Below are 17671 nucleotides of genomic sequence, written 5' to 3'. Positions count from 1 at the left end.
TGTAAAAGTGTGTGTTTAGGAAAACTGGAAAAGGTTACAGATTTGAAACATGAGAAAAAAAAAACAAACCAGTGGGAATCGTTTACAAACTAAAATGCAATCATTTCCTCTCAGTTTTACAGCTCAGAAATCTGTTGCCAATTTTCCTTTAAGCGCACATCACCACTCCAGCAGAACCAAACAGAACCTCCCCTATTTCCTGATCCAGATATTCTGTACTCACAGTTGTATGATGATGGGGAGCGGGGTTCAGAGTAAGATGAATCTTGGAATCTGAACCACAGGACTGCTAACTGCAGTGTGCCTATTTACTCCTCATTCAGTTAAAACCCAACGTGTCTTATTCAGATCCAGAAATTCCACTTGAACAGAGAGCAGTGTGAGGGAAGGAGGCTCTGGCTGAGCCCACCTCCCTGTGGCTGAGAGCAGGTTGGGGCGGGAGGTATTCTAAGTTCTTGCTTCAGTACTTGGAAACTTGTAAAATACATGAAAATGAGGTGACTCACCAACAAGAGGGCAGACAGTACATCCAGATGAAGATGGGGGAGATTAATGGGCAGCAAGTGGACAGAATGCTGCAGGAGGCAGAGAAGCCGGACAAGCCAACCCCTGGAGGGGACACCAGGGGACGCACAGCGGGCACCCTAAAGGGGTGCTCAGACGGGACACAGACTCAAGGAAGCACCCACTCTGTGAGACTCAGAGCTGCTAGGAGCAGGTATGTATTCCAAGATTCCTCTTCCCTGCTCTTTAAATAAAGATGGGAAAGAAGCATCTTCAATTTAGTTCTTGGCTTGAGGCTTGCCTCTTCACAATAAATTATTTATTGTATTCTAGTAAACAACGTAGGGGTTAAATACTTGTGTGTGTGTGTGTGTGTGTGTGCACGCATCGATGTGTATATACTTTACATGACTTTCCCATAGCAAAGTTCCAGGGCTGTATACTAATGAATGTCAAATTATGGGGAAAATGTCTGGGCACAGGAGAGAAAATGAGGCAAAAGAGGAAGAAGCTCACACTTTTTGAGCGAGCGAGCCAGCTGAGGGTGGATACTGAATTTCACAGGAAAAACCAGGTAGGCAGCTGGCCACAGGCAAGAACAGTGGCCTCAGCTCCTTGTGAGTCTGTTCACACACCATGTGCCCACATCAACTCCCACACCCTCCGGTCCTCTGGGGCCTAAAGTCCAGCTGCTGCTGGACTGCTGCTGTGGTCAATCACTTCTTGGCTTATTAAATGCTTACAAGACAGAAGGATGGATCTGAGAAAACAGCAACATGCTTGTTGCTTGCTGGGCGGAACACAGTGACGACCTCATCAGGACACTTCGTTTTCTTCTCTAACCTTTGGGAATGGAGGGCGGGCATGAAAGGCTGACCTAGCTAGGATCTCAATGAGTCACCAGAGAGGAGCGTCTAGGTTATGGGTCGCCCAGCCACTCGGTCTGCCTCAGGGTCCACAGGAAGACAGAGAAGGAAAGAGGCAAGCGTGGTTATCTAGTGACTAGGAGATGTGACAGCTGATCTATCAAGGGCTCCCAAGTGGAGGCCAGGCTCTGGAGGAGACTCTTCTGTGACGGGCATTTATTTTGAGGCTGGGTTAAAAGGACAGGTGTGTGTGTGTCTGAGGATGGGTGTGTGTGTGTGTGTATGTACACGCGGAGGAGCTGACACAAGAGATTTCACCACCAGTTCCATGTGATGGCAGTACCAGTGTCGACGCCAGCGTCTCTAGCTGAAAGCGCCTGACCACCCCACCCCCGAGGGTCACTGTGCCCTCTGAAGCCTCATTAGACAGGAAGCTGGGCTGGGAGGGTACAGGAGGGAGGGAAGGTTCCTATAGCCTGGAAGGCAGGGAAGACGGAAATGTATCTGCATCCCTGTGTACACATCAGAGATGAGTATCCGTGCTGTCAGAAACGAGCTACATACAGGCACTGAATCTCCTGATGCTGAAGCTGGAGACAACCAGGACATGTCCTGTGGCAGGTCAGAAGCATCTGTGACTCGGTGTGTGCAAGGACGTACCTGTACACAACTTGTAAGGGCAATGGGGGGCCAGGGGGCAAGATGGGGAGAAAGACCTGTGCTCGTATTTCAGCAAGAGGACAGCTCAGGACCTGCTTGACTGAGAGGCAGTAAACACTCTAGGACATCAGCCATCAGCCCTTCAGGGACAGAGAACAGTGCACCGGGGGTGGGGGCGCAGGAGCATCAGGGTGGGGCCTTCACCCCTCCAGGCTGAACCAGCGCCCCACCTCTACCCGCTGCTCTGCCTGTGTCCTCATCCCCGCCCCCCCCCACATGAAGAATCCCCTCTCCATCCACACACACCAAAGTGTCATCCATCTGAGGACCCAAGCAGGATCTTGGCTGCTCTGAGCGGTCCTGCCTGGACTTAGGTCTGCCACAGTCAATCAGGAAATCATCCTGAAAAAGCAAATTCTTTCTGAAAATTTTATACACCATGAACAAATCCCACGGATTAACGATTTCCAGACATCACCCCCTTCACCTTGGGAGTCATCCAGGCTTTGGGTGGAAGAAAAAGATTTGGGAAAAACAAAAACTAGGAAGACTGTTTTCCGTTATGTTTTTCCCTACCCAGTTTTTCTATTTGAGAATAAAACCTCCCACATAGTCACTGAATTAATCTCTCCTTCCCCTATTCTCTGTTAAAATTCTTTAGCATAACAAAAACTCTGATAGACATCACCATTTCAATCGCTAGTTGCTGAGGTTTAAGCAAAGCTTTATTATCTGAGGATACACCAGTGACTCTGCCAAAGAGGCTCAGCACGGAAACCTACAAGTGGTGACTGATATCATACAAGGTAACAGCCAGGGTTACCTTTATTTTCCTGGGCTCCAAAATCACTGATATAGTGACTGCAGGCATGAAATTAAAAGACACTTGCTCCTTGGAAGAAAAGCAATGACAGATAGATAGCATATTAAAAAGCAGAGACATCACTTCGCCAACAAAGGTCCGTCTAGTCAAAGCTACAAAGTTTTTTTCCAGTAGTCATGAATGGATATGAGAGCTGGACCATAAAGAAGGATGACCACTGAAGAATTGATGCTTTTGAACTGTGGTGTTGGAGAAGACTCTTGAGAGTCCCTTGGACTACAAGGAGATCAAACTAGTCAATCCTGAAGGAAATCAGTCCTGAATATTCACTGGAAGGACGGATGCTAAAGCTGAAGCTCCAATACTTTGGCCACCTGATGCAAAGTAGCTGACCACTGGAGAAGATCCTGATGCTGGCAAGGATTGAGGGCAAGAGAAGAAGGGGATAACAGAGGATGAGATGATTGGATGGCATCACCGACTTGACAGACATGAGTTTGAACAAACTCTGGGATGTAGTAAAGGACAGGGAAGCCTGGCACGCTGCAGTCCATGGGGTTGCAAAGAGTCGGATACGACTTAGTGATTGAATAACAATAATAATAACCTTCACTATTTACATGTTGTCTGTGGTGGGTTCCTTACTTCATGAGCAGAGCTGGCTAGATCTGACAAAGGGTAAAGATCACAAAGGATATAACACTTACTCTCTGTACCTTTACAAAAAGGTCTGCCAATCCCTAAAGCAGACCTATTCCAGATAACGGGTGAACATAATATCAGAGAGGAAATGCTTACAATCTTCTCAGATTATTTAAGAAGTAAATAATTACAGTTAAAATTTCAATTCATAATGAATATCACTGCTATCAATAGTAACATCAGGGGCTTCCCAGGTGGCACAGTGGTAAAGAATCTGCATGCCAATGTAGGAGATACAAGAGACATGGGTTTGATCTCTGGGTTGGGAAGATCCCCTGGAGGAGGGAATGGCAACCCACTCCAGTATTCTTGCCTGGAGAATTCCATGGACAGAGAAGCCTGGCGGGCCGGAGTCCACGGGGGTCATAAAAGAGTCAGACATGACTGAACATAAGCACAACAGCAGTTTTGCTGGTTGGTTGGTTGTTTTAAAGAAACATACAATTTGCTTCCTATCTCCCAATGCCAATACATTTCTATAGCTTCTTCCCTTTCAAAAAACAGTAATAACAACGCAAAATAAAACACTGGTTGAACAGAGAACTGGATGTGGCAATGAGTAGAACCAGAAAATTCAGAGGGCTGCTGTGTCTCCGGCTTGCTCCCCTCCCGCCCACCGCCTACCGGTTGCCACGGAACATGAAGGCCGTGGTGATTCACCCCCTGAGGGCACCCCCAGGCTCGTGGCTTGTCACCTGCCCCAACACCTGTGGAGGGTGATGGTAAGTCCACCTATTCTTTGACATTTCAGCCCTCAGAAAGTGAAGCCTGAGATGCTCTGCCCCACTCCACGCCAGATGGTCTTGGTGACTCGCCCTAAAGGAACAGGACACAGCAGAGGTGAGCATGTGTGACTTCCGACTACAGGACCTAAGAGTCACAGTGGCTCCTTGCCACAGTCTCTTCATTGCTCACTTTGGGTCCATATGGATAGGAATGGAAGGTTCCCGCCAGCGGCTGGCATGGACCATGAGTGAATATGCACCCACATGGGCTCTGGCTGCATCAAGCTTTAAACTACAGATCCAGCTGACATCCCGCCTGCAGTCCCAGAGACACTCAGGCAAGAGCTACCAAGCCAAGCTACTCCCAAATTCATGACCCAAAGAAAACCCTGAGATAACAGAGATATAGTGTTTTTTTAATGCTGCCAGGTTCTGGGGTAATGTGTTATGCACAAATAGAGAATTAATTCCAGTAAGATGGATGAACCTAGAGCCTATTATACAGAATGAAGTGAAGTAATTCATTAATAGAGAAATAGAGCTACTGGAGAAGGAAATGGCAATCCACTCTAGTACTATTGCCTGGAAAATCCCATGGAAGAGAAGCCTGGTAGGCTACAGTCTGTGGGGTCGCAAAGAGTTGGACACGACTGAGCAACTACAGTTTCATAGAGATACACCCTCAGCAGCACCCACAGGGAACCACCGAGAGGTCACCAGATTCACACGATAACTGCCTGGCACACTGCCTGCCATGCTTAGTCGCTCAGTCGTGTCCACCTCTTTGCGACCCCATGGACTGTAGCCCGCCACTACCTGCCCCTTCCTCCGTGACCCTCGAGTCTTTGGTGCAGACCTGGGTTTTTCTACTGCACCTCGGATAATCATTTTTTCTGTTGGAGAAAATCTGTCATTCAGTATTTGTTTCATAGTCCTAAGACGTGTATTTCAACCCACCTACCTGGTGCAGTGTAGGTACACGGAAAGACTCCCAATAAACAGTTCTGAGCTAATTTTCTCATTTCAGTCCATTTTAAACCAAACCATAAAAACCTCAGACCACACTTATGGACTTATTCTGTGTACCTTTGGACCCAGGAGTCAGTGGCAGGAGAGTGGATGGAGAATGTGTATTTTAACTTGTAAAAACGTGAAGTCAAGGATAAACAGCCTGGTTCAATTCTGGAGGATGTCACAGTGTGAACACTAGATTTTAAATAGTGACCCAACAAGTGACTATGAGAACGTAAACATCTAAGAGGCTTTCGTTTAATACCCAAAATGCCTTAAGAAAAAGCTGAGTGACGTATTTTATAGTCACATGAAAAGGAACCCAGACAGTGTCAGAGCATTCTGGGCTTGCCAAATCCCTCCTCAGGCAGAAAGTCTATGATTCTAGTCTTGAAACTGAGGAAGAGAGGGAGGTACATGGTCCGTGCTATCTTTCAATGAGAAAGACATGAAATCTCACTAACAAGTGGTTTGCCTTAAAACCTGAATTTTCACCAAAAAGAACCAGCCATCTGTTTTGAATATTTTAAAGACTAAGCCTCTATTTGAGCTGTGCTTTGATCTCCTAGGATAATAGGAAGACAGTGATACAGTCCAGCTACACCTCAATCAAGTGTGTGCATTTAATTCATCCCAGAAACGCCGACCGCCAGGCCCAGCTGCAAGCTTCAACCTCGTCATCTCGGGACCAGGAGGAAGGACAGAGACATCAAGGGGGAATGGCTTTTTTGTTTTGGTTGATGATGCATTTTTGGGTTCAAGAAAATAGTCCTTTAACCCAAAACAGACAGTAATCCTAAGGACAGAGAGAAATATATAGAAAATAACAAATTAGGGAGAAGTTGAGGACAAGTTAATGAAAGAAATACTGCAGAACCCTATTGTAACACGACTGTTGTTTAACAGCTCAGATAAGATGAGTGTCAGATCACATCCTCCAAAACATAACTCTATAAAATAAAAACATGATGTAATAGGCAAGCATGAGGGCTGTCTCCTGGAACTGGTATTAAAAGGGGTCTCGTCACATGTTAGCTGAGGGGTAGGTGATAAATTTGGCAGTGTATCCTAGAAGGTGCGCTAGGAACTGACTGGGATCCCCCACACATGAACTGTGTCAGATCACAGGATGACCTGTCAGGGTACAGAGCTGTTGTTCAGTCACTAAGTCATGTCTGACTCTGCGACCCCATGGACTGCAGCCCGCTAGGTTTCTCTGTTCTTCACCATCTCCCACTGTTTATTCATACTTATGTCCACTGAATCAGTGATGCCATCCAACTACCTCATCCTCTGTTGCCCCTTTCTCCAGCCCTCAATCTTCCCCAGCATCAGGGTCTTTTCAGGGTACAGAGTAAATTAAAAGTTTAAAAATACCTACTACACATGCATGAAACTTCTAATACATGCAACTTTTTTTTAGGGCAAAAGCTCCCCAGTTTTTTTTTTTTCAAAAACTATTTATTGAGCTCCACAGGGTCTGCCCCGAGGACTGTGAAAAACAATTAGGATGTGAAAGATTTTATTTTGCATGAAGTGCAAGGATATTTTTATTATCCAGGGAGAATGCCTGAGTTACAAATAAGGCCACAAACAGAAAGAAGAGGGCACATCCTCATTAGTCAAATGCTCCTAATTGTTAAGGACCCATGTTCCAGAAATGCTTAGAACACCGCAATTTTCAGTTTAAGAAATAAATCAAGTGAGTCTCAGGACAACGTCACCTTAAATCATTCAGCAGAAACTATAAAAATGTAGGGGGGAGCCTGTGGAGCACTGTATAGTGTGTCTTAAAACTACACTGAAAGGGCTCTCCCCGAGTATTTATAGCTCGATCACGTGGCCCTAGAGGCCCCTGCCTCACTGAGCTCACGTGATCACCAAGTCCCTCAAGAATTACTCAGACCCTCTGTGTCGAGGCAGCCTGCAAACCATCCTCAGGTGAGAAAACTTTAGCAGGAAAAGGTGCCTGCCAGCGTGGTTACTTCTTAGAAGGCGATGGGGTCTGACTTAAGGTCTGCAGCTGACCTCCCACAGGGACACCCCTCAGGCAGGATGGGTGATGTCATCAACAATTCAGAGATTCCGAAAAGAAGACGTTTCTCTTGCTGCAGGAAAAATGAATTACTAGGACTGTGCGTGACTTGTGCAGCGAGAGGAATGTTACTGCATTAGGAGAGAGGGGAAATCTATGAAGTAAACAGTAGCACCAGGGGATCCTGTGAACCCTGGAGGGGTTTAAGCACTATCACTACCAATATCACACAGCCCACTGAGCACTTCCCGGGTGCTGGGCCAGGGGCTAAGTGCACTGAGAACGTCTGTACTTGTAACCCCACCAGGACCTTCGCTGTAGGTTTCATCACTGCCACTTAGCAGATGGGAACCTGACGCTTGGAGGAGAGGTGAAGTGACTCCAGGGAAATTCCACAGCTACTGAGTTCAAATTCGTTTGAGAGGCAAAGCATGTTATTTAACACCAAACTAAACAGCCATAAAATAATATACCTGCCATACAAGGGACACAAAAGAAAACATGTTTTGTCAGTTTCACAGGTGGGATATAACAGAGAAACTACAAAAGGCAGGATAAATAAAATCAGAAATGAAAAAAAGAGGGACTTCCCTGTTCGTCCAGTGGTTCAGACTCTGCGCTCCCAATGCAAGGGGCCTGGGTTGGATCCCTGGTCAGGGAACTAGATCCTAAATGCTGCAACAACGAGTTCACACGCTGCTATTAAAGATCCTGCATGAAGACGGAGGAGCTCAAATGCTGCACTTAAGACCTGGCTAAGCTAAACACATAAATAAATATTTTTAAAAAAAGAAAATGAGAGAAGAAATGTTATAACTGATACTAAATACAAGAATTATGAGGCTACTATGAACAATCACATTTCAATGAACTGGACAACCTAGAAACAAATTAATTCCTAGAAACATAAAACCTACCACATCTGTTATCACGAAGAAACAGAAAATGTAAACAGACCAATGACAAGTAAGGGAAATGAATCTAATTAAAAACCTCTCAAGATACAAAAGCTGAGGACTAGCTTGTTTCACTAGTGAATTCTAAGAAACATTTCAAGAAAAAGTCACACCAATCTTTTGAAAACTTTTCCCAAAAAATACAAGACCGGAGAACTCTTCCACATTCAGAAGATACCTAAACCAGAAAAAGATGTTGCAAGAAAAGAAAATGACATACCAGTATCTCTGCTGAACACAGATGGAAAAGTTCTCAACAAAATGTTAGCAAACTAAATTCAACGACACATTAAAAGGACCATTTGCCACAATCAAGTGGGGTTTATTCTAGGGATGCAAGGATGGTTCAACACCTGCATTGATGGTTGAAATCAGTCTGTGTGAAACACCACACGAACAATATGAACAATCAAAGTTATATAATCGTCTCCACAGTGCAGAAGAAGCATTTGACAGAATAACATCCACTTACTAGGGGAAAAAAAAGCCTCTCAAGCAGAAAGAGAGGGAACTGGAAGGACAGTCTGCTCTCATGGATTTAAATAATTAATATTGTTAAAATGTTCCTACTACCCAAAGCAATTTACAGATTCAGTGCAGTCCCTACCAAAATTCCAATGGTATTTTTCACAGAAATAGAGCAGAGAATTCTAAAATTTGTATGAAACTGCACTGGGGCCTTTTAAGACTCCAGATGTGGTGGGGCCTGTAAATGTGTGAAAATGTGGTGTACATGCAGCTGACCCTTTAACAATGCAGGGGTTGGGAGCACTGACCTTCTGCATGGTCAAAAATCCGTGTATAACCCAAGAGTCGGCCTTCTGTACCTGCGGTGCCTGTGCGTCCCTCACTCCGTATCCGTAGATGCGGCCGATGGTGGCGGTGCAGTACCGTAGTACTTACTGCATAGGTGGACCTGTGCAGTTCAAACCTGTGCTGTTCAAGGGCCAACTGTACACACACACACACACCGAGTACTACTACTCAGCCATAAAAAAGAAGAAAATCCTGCCATTTGTGACCACATGGATGGACCTTGAGGCCATTATGCTTAGTGAAGTGACTCAGAGAAAGACAAGCACTGCACAATCTCACTTACATGTGGAATCTAAAAAAAAAGCCAAACTCATAGATGCAGGAACAGATGTGGTGGTTGCCTGTGGTGGGGTTTAGGGGTGGGCGAAATAGGTGAAGGGGGTCAAAAAGTGTAAACTTCCAGTTTAAGATGATAAACGTGTCCTGGGGATATAAAGCACGGTGTGTACGGTTAATAATACTCCACTGTATATTTACATGTGTGCTCAGTCGTGTCCGACTCTTTGCAATCCCATGGACTGTAGCCCACCAGGCTCCCTTGTCCATGGGGATTCTCCAGGTGGGAATACTGGAGTGGATTCCTCCTCTAGGAGATGCCTTCCTCCAGGGAATCTTCCTGACCCAGGGATCGAACCCGCACCTCTTATGTCTCCTGCACTGGCAGGTGGGCTTTTTTACCACTAGAGCCACCTGGGAAGCCCCCCTTGCTAGGAGTTAGACTCTCCTGTGGGAGGAGACAGGGAGGATGGAGGCTCAGGATCTGTGGGCCCTGTTTCCTCTGACACCATCAGGTCTTCTTCTATGTCTGGAAAAAGGGTCAGCAATCCAAACCCAGCCCCCTTCCCACATGTGGGGAGGGGCGCCCTGCTAGGGCGGCACGGAAGCCCCTATGCGCTCCCAGGACAGACAAGGCGGCTTTGCTCTAGGTGGGGCCTGGTGATCTCCACCTGACTCCTGCACGACTCCCCCCGAGGCTCCACAATGACAATCCCGCCCCTTGTGGGGCACAGTGTAGACCATGAAAACTAGCGCGCTGAGTCGCTCAACCTCAGCTCTGTCTGGCATGCAGCATTCCAGCCCCAAGAGCTTCCTGGCTGGCACTGTGTTTCAGCTTCTTCCACAACCTCAGGGTGAAGCCACGTGGCAGGTTTCCCATCTTCACAATGCACGCTCCTTGCCATGACTTACCTCATCGTTCTCCTCGGCTGTGTCTCCATGAGAGCTCTACACCACCCGTGTGATTTGATCGGGGGTAACACCGAGACACAGACTTCTCAGGGAGAACTGACCTCAGCAGAGCGAGATGGCCAACAAGCATGGGCAGTGAATCCAGAGGGTGCAAGGCCATCAGGATGTGTGAACTTATTCATCACCATTATTATTTTTTCTAAGCAAAGGATTTCCTCAGTCAAACCTCCAGGGCACCAGATCAAAGAGAGAGGCTGACACAGCCGGACCGCATTTTCTAGCCAATTGGCCGGTAAAGCAGAATCTAGACAGTGTCCTGGCAACTGTTTGACGCGGCAGCAATCCACAGAGGAGGGGAGAGCAACTCTGGAGACTGACTCTGTATTCAAAAAGTCTTGTATCGCTTCTTCCCTTCTCTTTGGGAGCAATGTCCAAGCCCCAGGGGACTGTCCCACTGGGCACTGTGCAAGAAGCACTGACCCTGAGAATCCAGAGCATTCTTCTATACACAGAAACTGAAGCTTTTAGTCCAAAGTGCAGGTTTGTTTGTTTTTTTTTTAAAGACTAAATAGTATTAATTATCATAAAAAGTACACCCCAAACCTACTGGTAGAATATCTGATTGATTTCTTCTATTTCCAGTTTGATGTGAGTCAATATAAACCTTACCAGGACACTGTTAAATCATGCCAGAGTGGGTAGTTTATAAATAAAATAACAACAGGAGAAATTTAGCTACATGCCCTGGAAGTTCTTCCAAAAATGTACAAAAAGAAATGACAAAAGTGACTATTAACATACAACAAGGAAAAATAAAAAAGCCACAGAACCCAAACCCTGCTATGTCACAAGCGAGCGATACACACGGGAACCAGGTGAGATGAGAAAGCAGAGAGCAAACCAAGGATTCAGTGAATCACAGAGAAACAGGATGTGAAATGATTGTGTGGAAGGAAAAAAAAGTGAAGGCAAACAGAACACGTTTCTGTAGTTCAGGAAAGCCGTTCTCACCGTTCTGAACAAAATGGCTGAACTAAGAGCAAGTGGGGGCTACGCCCAGATGCCCTCCTCCTCGTCCTACGGGGAGGACGCAGGGCCCAGCGCAGCGTGGGGACGAAAAAGAGCTGGTTAGTACTCAAGACAGAGACAGGCATGACGCAGCCGCAGAGAACGGCCTCCGGCTCCCGACCCCCCACACCAAGCTCTGACCTGCCCTCGTTTTGTCCCCGCACGTCCAACCTCCCCACTTCCTTGACACGCTCTTGTCTTTTGGGCAAAACGACCAAGCTGGAGGCTTTTCTTTCTTCTTCCTCAACCCTTCCCCATTCCTGTTTGTCTCCCGCTCCTCCCAGGCATCCAATCCTGGTATTAGTTAGCAAAACCTGTTTCAAGGGAAGGCTGTAATCCTCACCCTACGTGTGTGCTGAGTTCTCAGTCATGTCTGACTCTGTGTGACCCCATGGACTGTAGCCCACCAGGCTCCTCTGTCCATGAGGTTTCCCAGGCAAGAATACTGGAGTGGGTTGCCATGCCCCCCTCCAGGGGATCTTCCTGACCCAGGGATCAAACCCAAATCTCCTGCATTGCAGGCGGGTTCTTTACCACTGAGCCACCAGGGAAGCCCCCTAAAATCCTCACCCTACATAAACTGGCATAAACTCAGTTCCAGGTATCAAGAAAACAGTCAGAGAAAAGCAAATGGCTTCTTGGCGAGGACAGATTGCTGCCACTGGGCAGACAGCTCTCTGCTTTGCCTAAAGATTGCACTCTTTCCCTCTAAAGTATAAGCCGCCTCTACGGGCTTAGTGAATGTCATCATACAATGATTATAACCTTCTAAATCTTAGAAAAAAAACTGCATTTTCGATATTATTGTGCTTTCATGTGCAGCGTTTCCTCTTCGTCTCCTAAGACGGAGCTATGTATCTGGAGGAGGGGCTTAGTGGGGGAGTTCCTCTGGACTCTTCGATCATATGGATGTAATTACTTAACTATTATTTTTCTCCCTCAGCTGTATATGTTAAGATTGAGTGTGATGGAGATGTTGAAATCTGATTTTTGGCAATGGGATATGAGGTAATCTGTTCACTGCTCTCCCCCATCCATCATATTCAAGATCTTGGGAGAGTTCCCTTCTTCCAGAACTGGCACTGGATATGGCTCCCTTCAGGCTGACTCAGTGCCTCCTTTGCACTCATGAGGAGCTGAAGGCAACAGCTTAAGGAGGATGTGGATGGAGAGGTCCACCAGGGAGACAGGAACGAAAAAACTAAGTTTCAACCTTTCCGTTTAACAGGTGATGAGCAGAGATTTTCAAATTTTCAGGTAAATACACACCCTGAGTTGTGTGTGCCTCACTGAGCTTATACGGAAAGTTTTCTTTTTCTACTGAAGCAGGACAGATACAAATTAGTGAGTTTCTCTGAGAAGATTAATTTTTTTTCTCATCTCAATTTAAGGATTCTTTAGTGTTCCTTTCAAATCTGTTGGGTAACTCCTCTTAAAATACTCAGAATCAGGCACCACCTTCCTATACAGAAATGGACTCCGTATTTAGAAAAAAAGTTTTCAGAAACTGATTATTTTTATTTTTCTAACTTGTACCCCAGAGTCTGTAACACGCTACTACAGAATACATCAAAACAAAAGCATGCTGGTTTTTCAGAAGACAACCGAGAGCAGCCTTACCTGGTCTGGGGAGGGTTTGTGATTGCTTTGACCGGAATGGGAGGATCTGAAGTGGTCGTCCTCGTAATTGTCGGCCATTAACTTCATTCGATTTTGTGTCTAGGAGGAAACGATTCACAAGGTCAAGCTCAGGCAAAATCTCTACGACACACTGTACAGTAACAAGCACCTTAAAAATGTACCAAGAAAGGGTATAACGGATCCCGTCTGAAATAAATTAAATGTAGGATTTCTGAGGATACTGGGTGGTGGTGGGGGGAAAGCTCGGGCACTGCTACACGCTGAACTGTGCCCCCTCAAACCCATGCTGAGGGCGTAAGCCTCACATACCTCCATACATATGGAGGCAGTCTTCGGGAGCTGATTACGGTGAAGTGAGGTCATCAGGGTGGGGCCCTGATCTGATGGGATGGTGGCCTTCTAAGAAGGGGGAAGGACACAGTTGGGAGGGGGCTTCCGAGAGCCAGGAGGAGGGCTCTCATGGGAACTGGGTCAGCTGGCACCCTGACCTTGGATTTCCCAGCCTCCAGGGGGGTGAGAAAACAAATTTCTGCTGTTGAAGTGACTCAGTCTGTGGTATTCTGTTACAGCATCCCAAGCAGGCTAAGACAGGCACCTAAACTGGCATGCGAATTCTGGACGGAAGAGTAATTTCCTTAAATTAAGCACTTCGTGCAGTGCCTGTTTTTATTTTTTAAAATAAAGAGTGGATGACACCACACATGAGAGAGAACACTGTGACCCTATTTTTTCACTTCGTGCTGGGCAGCACCCATCTTGCCAGGTCACTGTGAGAGTTACTCATCCTTTTAAACAACTATTCCATTTGGGGGAGATGTTATTTAACACACAGACCATAAATACCGGAGGAAAAGTTATCCTTATCTGTAAATGAAATGATTATATACTGAGAAAAATCCAGAGAATCATCTGAAAAATGATTACAACTTACGATAAAGTTCAGTAAGGTGATCTGACAGAAGCAACATATTAAAATTCAATGACATCACCATTTTCTTTATACCATCAATAAACAATTCAGGCTTTGGAAATGAGTTAAAGATTCTGAAATCCTTCTCTTTAGTCCTAAGACTGGAAGTGGATTATTCTCTCATGGCCTCTCCTCCAAGTTCACCAGAATGGAGGAGCAGATTGGATTCTGTGTGGTTGGTTAACTTAAGCCCTAAGTGAATGTATGGACACACACACATATATATACACATCTATAAAACATTTTAGAGAATTTACTTTGCAGAGCAAGCAATTTAGAAAATCCACAGAACCCTGTGCATATGATCAAACAGCAATATTGTTAAAACCTGAGGTTCTGAAAGCATTAAAAATACATTTGCTAATGTTATATGATTCAAAAATGTTCACTGTAGATAATTTAAAACAGAGAAAAAAAATTACCCCTAAGTCCCTCTAACCAGTGATAATCATTGTTAATATTTATGTGAATCTGTTCAGTCTCTTTCCTATGAACCTAAATAGTAGCATGTTCTGATTTATTCTTTGCTTTTGCTATAATGCAGTATTTTAAAACTGTGATTATTGTGCAGTGTATTTTGACATCTGGTAAGACATGTCCTTCTTCACCAATTCTGCTTTGTCAAAATCTGATTGGGTATCTTTAAAACATTTTCTTGGTAAATGTAAGACATTTTGTCTAGTTCCATAAAAAAGTTTGCAGAGATTTTTCTTTGGTACTTTTTTCACATAATGATGCCTAAGCAGGGGCTTTAGAGCCAAACTGCCCAGGCCTGAATTCTAGTTCTGCTTTTTACCAGCCAGCTCAGCTTGGGCAAGCTGCTCACATGCTCTGAACCTCAGTTTCCTCTCCTTTAAAATGTGCATAGCAATACCTTCTCCCGGTAAGACTGTTGTGAAGATTAACCAACCGAGGTACTAACATAAGCGCTTACAAAGGCACCTGGCATAAAATCAATACCCAACTAATTTTAGCTATCCCTATTATTATGAACATTCCATGTCACTAAATATTATTCTAAAAATCTACTCGAGAGTCCCTTGGACTGTAAGGAGATCAAACCAGTCAATCCTAAAGGAAATCAACACTGAATATTCTCTGGAAGGATTGTGAATTCACTGGAAGGATGCTGAGGCTCCAATACTTTGGCCATCTGATGTGAAGAGCTGGCTCATTGGGAAAGATCCTGATGCTGGGAAAGATTGAAGGCAGGAGGAGAAGGGGACAGCAGAGAATGAGATGGCTGGATGGCATCAACGACTCAAAGGACATGAATTTGAACAAATTCCAGGAGACAGTGGAGGACAGGAAAGCCTGGTGTGCTGCAGCCCATGAGGCCCACAAAAAGGCAGACACGACTGAGCGACTGAACAACAAACTCTAATTTTAACCGGCTGCACAGTGTTCAATTGAATGGATGCTTAATGAGCCCCATACTGTTGGGCACTTGGGCTCTCTAGATTTTTACTGAAAAACAATATACATACATTTGTAGCCAATTCCTCCCTCCAGGATATAATGACAGAAGAGAAAATCCTTATCAAAAAATTGTGATATCAAATTTCTTTTCTGAGAAGACTCGAAGTGGCCTTGAAAACACGCAGGGGAACGTTTCTCATGTCACGTGGTGCTGTGTGACCGATGGAGAGGCTTCTGCAACGAGGGAGGGAAAAGCAAAGGGCAGGGGCACGCCAGAAACACCTCCACGTCAACTGTAAGAGGAATGTGCGGCAGAAGCACACTTGAACAGTTATTATCTTAGAACGTGACACACAATCTTGAAGGCCTGATACTCAGTGCGAGTTTAGAAACTTGGAGAAGAACTGATAAAGCACACGCAAATCCCCTTCCAGAGCAGGATGTATCTCAAGTATCTCTGAGGCATGAGACTGAAAGCCTCCAAGAAGAACTGATCATAGGAGATAGATAAGACCAAAGGTTACTTATTTCATGTAAGCGAATGAAGAAGTAGATACAAGAACGTCTCCATTTCTGAAAGACCTGAGGTGTATCCAAGTTGAGCCAGGGTTCCCAGGCCTAAGGTTCATTAATTTGGTGTGAAGTCTGCTCCCTGCACAGACAGAGGCTGAGCGCTAAGCACCCGACAGCTCACAGAGTAGTAGATGTTATACAGACCCTGCAAACGGCACTGTTCTCAAGGAGCTCTTGTACCGCTCTTCTTAAGATAAGCCAGCAAGCATGAAAGGTGCTTTTTAGCCAAATATCTTCCCTTCTGAACCATGCCACGTGCCTATGCAGACAGCTGGACTCCCTTGGTCCCCTGACATGAAGAATAAGATTGTTTGAAGCAGTAAAGAGAGGGGGGGGAAAAAAAAGATGGGAAGAAACTTGCTGAAATCAACTTTGTAAGCCATAAACGTGTACCTCTGTATACAGTTATATACACCCGTTCAGGGAATTCGCTGGTAGCTCAGTCAGTGAAAAATCTGCCTGCAGTGCAGGAGACCTGGGTTCAATCCCTGGGTTGGGAAGATCCCCTGAAGAAGGGAATGGCAACCCACTCCAGTATTCTTGCCTGGAGAATTCCGTGGATAGAGGAGCCTGGTGGGCTACAGCCCATGGAGTCACAAGAGTCAGACACGACTGAGCGACTAAACCACCACCACCCTCCCAGAGGAAAAGGAGCTCCTCGTTTAGATTGCTAACCTTTTCTTCTGAGACTGAGATATCAGTGCTCAGACACGGCAGTTCAGAAATGACACTTCACAGAAAAATATTTTAGTTAGGCTCAGAAACAGTATATGCTGGTGATCCAAACCCAGGTACTAAAAAATGTTTGAATTCTGATCAGTTATCTGGTTGTTCACTAATCTTTGCTTTTTGGCTTCTGAGAATGCTATTAACCTACCTAAATGAGCTTTAGAAAGAATAATACTTAGAAATATTCTGAGATATTTTAGAAAATATATAAATAAAACTTAACCTTACTAATTAGCATTATTTCCAATTATCCTGAAGAAAGCAATAAAATGATTTCTGCCTACATTCGTTGAACCTTGGAAATCATTTTATTAATATTATAGTGAATTTCAGTTAAACTTTGTTATATTGGTATTTGATATATAAAATGAAAAAAGCATAGTCTCCATTATTTTTAGGTGGGTCAGATGCAGCATTGGCTATAAATTTTACAAAATTTCAACAAATTACCTTTGAGCTTTATTTTAAACTTCATTACATTAAAAAGTATAAATTAGTTATTATTCTTTAAAAATTTTTAAATTTATCTTTGGCTATGCTGGGTTTTCACTGCTGCAACTTCATTCTCTAGTTGCAGTGTGTTGGCTTTTCATTGAGTGGCTTCTCTTCTTGTGGAGCCAGGCTCAAGAGTGTGTGGGCTCAGCAGTCGCAGCTCCTGGGCTCTAGAGCACAGGCTCAGTACTTGTGCACGGGCTTAGCTGCTCTGTGGCATGTGAGATCCTCCTGGACCAAGGATCAAACCAGTGTCTGCTGCACTGGCAGGCGGGTTCTTTACCACTGAGCCACCAGGGAAGCCCTATGAATTATTCTTGAGTTGTTCATTTATCTTTCTAGCTGGCAAAGTTCCTCTTCCACTGGTTGGACAGCTCTGGGGGGCTCCCTTGGAACAGTTCGGGAGGCAGAGGACAAGAGCTGGATCAGAAGAGAGAACTGTGCTGAATTCAGCCCAACAGCTGTCACTGTCAGACTACCTTCACACCCTATT

At 45.1% G+C, this 17671-nt stretch overlaps 1 protein-coding gene across 12 annotated transcripts in view; it reads right to left on the bottom strand.

The window, feature by feature from the left end:
- ERC1 (ELKS/RAB6-interacting/CAST family member 1) overlaps positions 1-17671 on the bottom strand; it is a 269160-nt gene that overhangs the window by 31971 nt on the left and 219518 nt on the right. For 8 of the 12 annotated variants that reach the window (XM_005207251.5, XM_005207252.5, XM_010805656.4 and 5 more), the window contains one exon: positions 12975-13073. In XM_005207251.5, coding sequence (XP_005207308.1) covers positions 12975-13073 — 99 coding nt within the window. Of the gene's footprint in view, positions 1-11297; positions 11364-12974; positions 13074-17671 lie in introns of all 12 variants that reach the window. The other 4 variants (XM_010805658.4, XM_010805660.4, XM_010805659.4 and 1 more) reach the window with 1 other exon arrangement.

The sequence above is a fragment of the Bos taurus genome, chromosome 5, assembly GCF_002263795.3.
Source record: "Bos taurus isolate L1 Dominette 01449 registration number 42190680 breed Hereford chromosome 5, ARS-UCD2.0, whole genome shotgun sequence".
In the NCBI taxonomy this organism is placed as follows: domain Eukaryota; kingdom Metazoa; phylum Chordata; class Mammalia; order Artiodactyla; family Bovidae; genus Bos; species Bos taurus.
The sequence above is the reverse complement of the archived record's forward strand: the minus strand, read 5'-3'. Positions and strand labels throughout refer to the sequence as shown.